The sequence below is a fragment of the Nannobrachium achirus genome (genome assembly GCF_963921795.1).
Source record: "Nannobrachium achirus genome assembly, chromosome: 9".
In the NCBI taxonomy this organism is placed as follows: Eukaryota; Metazoa; Chordata; class Actinopteri; order Myctophiformes; family Myctophidae; genus Nannobrachium; species Nannobrachium achirus.
Genome location: NC_137818.1, coordinates 51,273,058 through 51,276,249, shown reverse-complemented (window position 1 = coordinate 51,276,249; position 3,192 = coordinate 51,273,058). Strand labels below are relative to the sequence as shown.

The window sequence follows — 3,192 nt, the reverse complement described above, 5'->3', positions numbered from 1 at the left end:
GGATCCAGGTTTGAATCTGACTCCCGTCAGGTGAGTCTAGCATGTGTCTCCTTTCTATGTCCTTGATCCTTATACTGTCTGAAAATACATTACACATACAAAATTATCACACGCAAAGAAAGAAGTGAACTTGCACACACAATTGCTGAGAATAGTCCCTGGTGATATGATTGATTTACAAACGCAATTCAAATGTCCAGAAGTTATTAACTCTGCACTGCAGTGACAGTTAATGGGTAACCATGGAGAAAACGTACACATAAAGTACTGTATATAAAGATATTTCCTCTGTTGGTGGCAGTAGGGTCCTTTAAAATTGGCTTCATGCAGTGCCTCTCCTCCATGACTCAGAAAAAAATAATTATGTCTGGTTGATTTGACACCATATTTGTTAACATCAAATTAACATAACATCATTTGGAGTGAAGAAAGAGTGAAGAATTACAGAAACCTGCACATTGAATTCAAATGCATAATCCACTGCTTTAGAACTTGCGTTGAGATATCAAATCCTGTTTTTAGATTTTACATCCCATTTTAGACGTGAAGTTACATGAGAAGGGAATGTCTTTATGGTTTGTGATGTAGTAACCAATTTCCTTGTTCAATGAGAAAAGAAGAAAAAAAAGCATTGTTTGCCATGAGCACAGTGTTGCTGCTTTGTTGCTGACTTGTTGTGTATGAAGAGCTGAATGCAAATGTTTTGTTGAACATTTCTCATGTACATAATTCTTAAGTAACTCGACCCCTATTTAGCTTTCTCTAACTGTTTGATAGGGTATCGCTAATGCCAACTTAATGTGATGCAATAAAGTGGTCCAAATGTCAACTGAGGCCTGGGTTTATTTTGCTCTCACCACACACACACACACACACACACACACACACACACACACACACACACACACACACACACACACACACACACACACACACACACACACACACACACACACACACATATAGACTCGGTGTGCAATTGTTCGGATAATTTCCATAATAATTATAATATAGACATACAACTTGAGACAATAAATTGAGTTGAAATCAGAATTGCAATTCAACCCCCGGTGCACACATCAACCCGAAGGGTCCATTTGTGCAAAGTCAAGAGCATAGATTTATAAAGGAAACGTGACGCCATTGGTTCTAGTAGACTGTAAAAGAATATTTTTCAGTGATTGCAAATCCGCCATCTTTCTATGTCTCCAGAAAGGAAAACGGAAATGAATCAAATGAATGCTATTGGCTGGAGGGCGGGTCTTCACTCGATAGAACCAATAGAAAGCCTAGAAACATTGCCTATTTTACCATCAATTTTAAAATGTGACCATAATTTATTAAACGTATCCACCTGTTTCCGCAGGAGTTTACTGGAGATTATTTGGACCACACTTCCGGTTTAACAGCAGACATACAAGCTCATGTTGCGTCGCAGATGCAACCCGTTGTGAGCTTGTAAATCACACTCGGCTGTGGCGCCGGAAGCTCGGTACAGCGTCTGCGCAATGCACTATGGGGCGTTGGAGACCCGTGGATATCTTGAAGATTCAAAAAAATACTTTAAACAAGGGATTGAAAACATAACGTGTTTATAAGACAATAAAATCAAGTGTTAAGTTCACAAAAACCTCATAGATATACATTATCTTCACACCAGTAGAAAGTGAAATTGCGACATCTGCTACCATTAATAGGAACAGAAGATTCAACAAGAGCCCGGAAGTGGTTTCGTTTCCAGCGAACAAAGCTAGTCCCCTTGGTCAAGAGTCAAACCAACACCCAGAAGCCCACAGTGCAGCAGGGCAACAGAGTGCATTGGGTATCACTCTTTGGGGACCTTGAAGCCGTCCTTTTCTGTCCGTAGACTTCCCATGGTTTCAACAGGACTGCTCTGGTTCACGTGTTTCTGCACCGACTTCTCTCTTACTCTCATAAAAGGGTTAAATGTGAATTCATCTGCCAAAGTGGAAGGGACGGTGGGTTCTCCATTGCTGTCTTTGTCCTTCGCCCATGCAAGTTTCCTCTTAATGACATCATTGTTAGGTTCCACGTGCCGTGCAAACTTCAGATTGCTGACGGTGTACTCGTGACCACAGAAGACGCGCGTTTCGGGGGGCAGAGATCCCAGGGTGTCTATCAAGGCCCTGTACATCTGCTCTGCTGTACCCTCAAAGAACTTCCCACAACCAGCCACGAACAGCGTGTCCCCTGTGAAGACGGCCGGTGGCTCGGTGCTGTTCTCCTTCGTCACATAGTAGCAGACGTGACCGGTCGTGTGACATGGAGTGAACAGGCACTGGACGGTGAGTGAGCCGATGGTCAGCGTGTTGGAGTGGGAGACTTTCTTTGTGAGGGCATCGACTCTGTCGTCTCCTCCACAGACCTTGAGCCCGGGCACCAATTTCAACAGCTTCCCGTTTCCACTGGCGTGGTCCCAGTGATGGTGGGTGGTGAGCACCGTCGTGAGTCTCGCGCCATGCTTTTTGACCGCCTCCACGACCTTCGATGGCTCAACGGGGTCGACCACAGCTGCTTCTCTGGAGTCCGCATCGATCAGAAGGTACATGTAGTTGTCAGTGAGCGCCGGCAGAATCACTACCTTCATATTGGCTTGCTCCGCCAGCGAAGTCTTCCTTAGTGGGGTGTGAAGGAGAGCAGCTGCTGCTTTATTAGGCCCAAACGTATGAGTTGCTTTGGTTCCAAAAACACCCAGAAAGCTGCTGGCACCCACTATCACAGACCTGAAGAAGGCAGCAAACATCTGATGATGTTTATGACCCAGAAAAGTTCAGCTCTTTCTTTTATAATGGAAGTCAATGGGAGTTGGATCAGGCTGAAGCCATGTCCAAATAAGGAGTCATACGTCATCGTAGATAATGTGTCATAGAGGACTGATTTCACTGACTGGCCTCATTAAGCCCATGACCCAAATGAAGCTATGCAGCCTGTTATCATGTCTTGTTTTCACACATTTAAGTTGATCTACATACAAGCTCACAACACCTCGCTTCGTGATTCGTGACCGTGTGTGAGCTTGTAGATCTGCTACTCGATATAGGCTATCGTACAACAAAGTTTAATACACCAAAAATAACAAATCAATACTGTATATTCTTTTCTCTATTCTTGACTCAGATATTTACACAAGGACCAAACGGTTGACAAACTTAACAGTATTTGCTGTAAAAT

The 3,192-nt window shown here is 43.6% G+C and overlaps 1 protein-coding gene across 1 annotated transcript; it reads right to left on the bottom strand.

Moving 5' to 3' along the window:
* Nucleotides 1-1,825: 1,825 nt before the first annotated feature.
* Nucleotides 1,826-2,659, bottom strand: LOC308291552 (hydroxyacylglutathione hydrolase, mitochondrial-like; the record flags this gene model as incomplete). The annotated part of the gene is made up of 1 exon (XM_080733584.1): nt 1,826-2,659. The coding sequence occupies exon 1, from the start codon at nt 2,606-2,608 to the stop codon at nt 1,826-1,828; it is 783 nt and encodes a 260-aa protein (XP_080589710.1). The 5' UTR covers nt 2,609-2,659.
* Nucleotides 2,660-3,192: the final 533 nt, after the last annotated feature.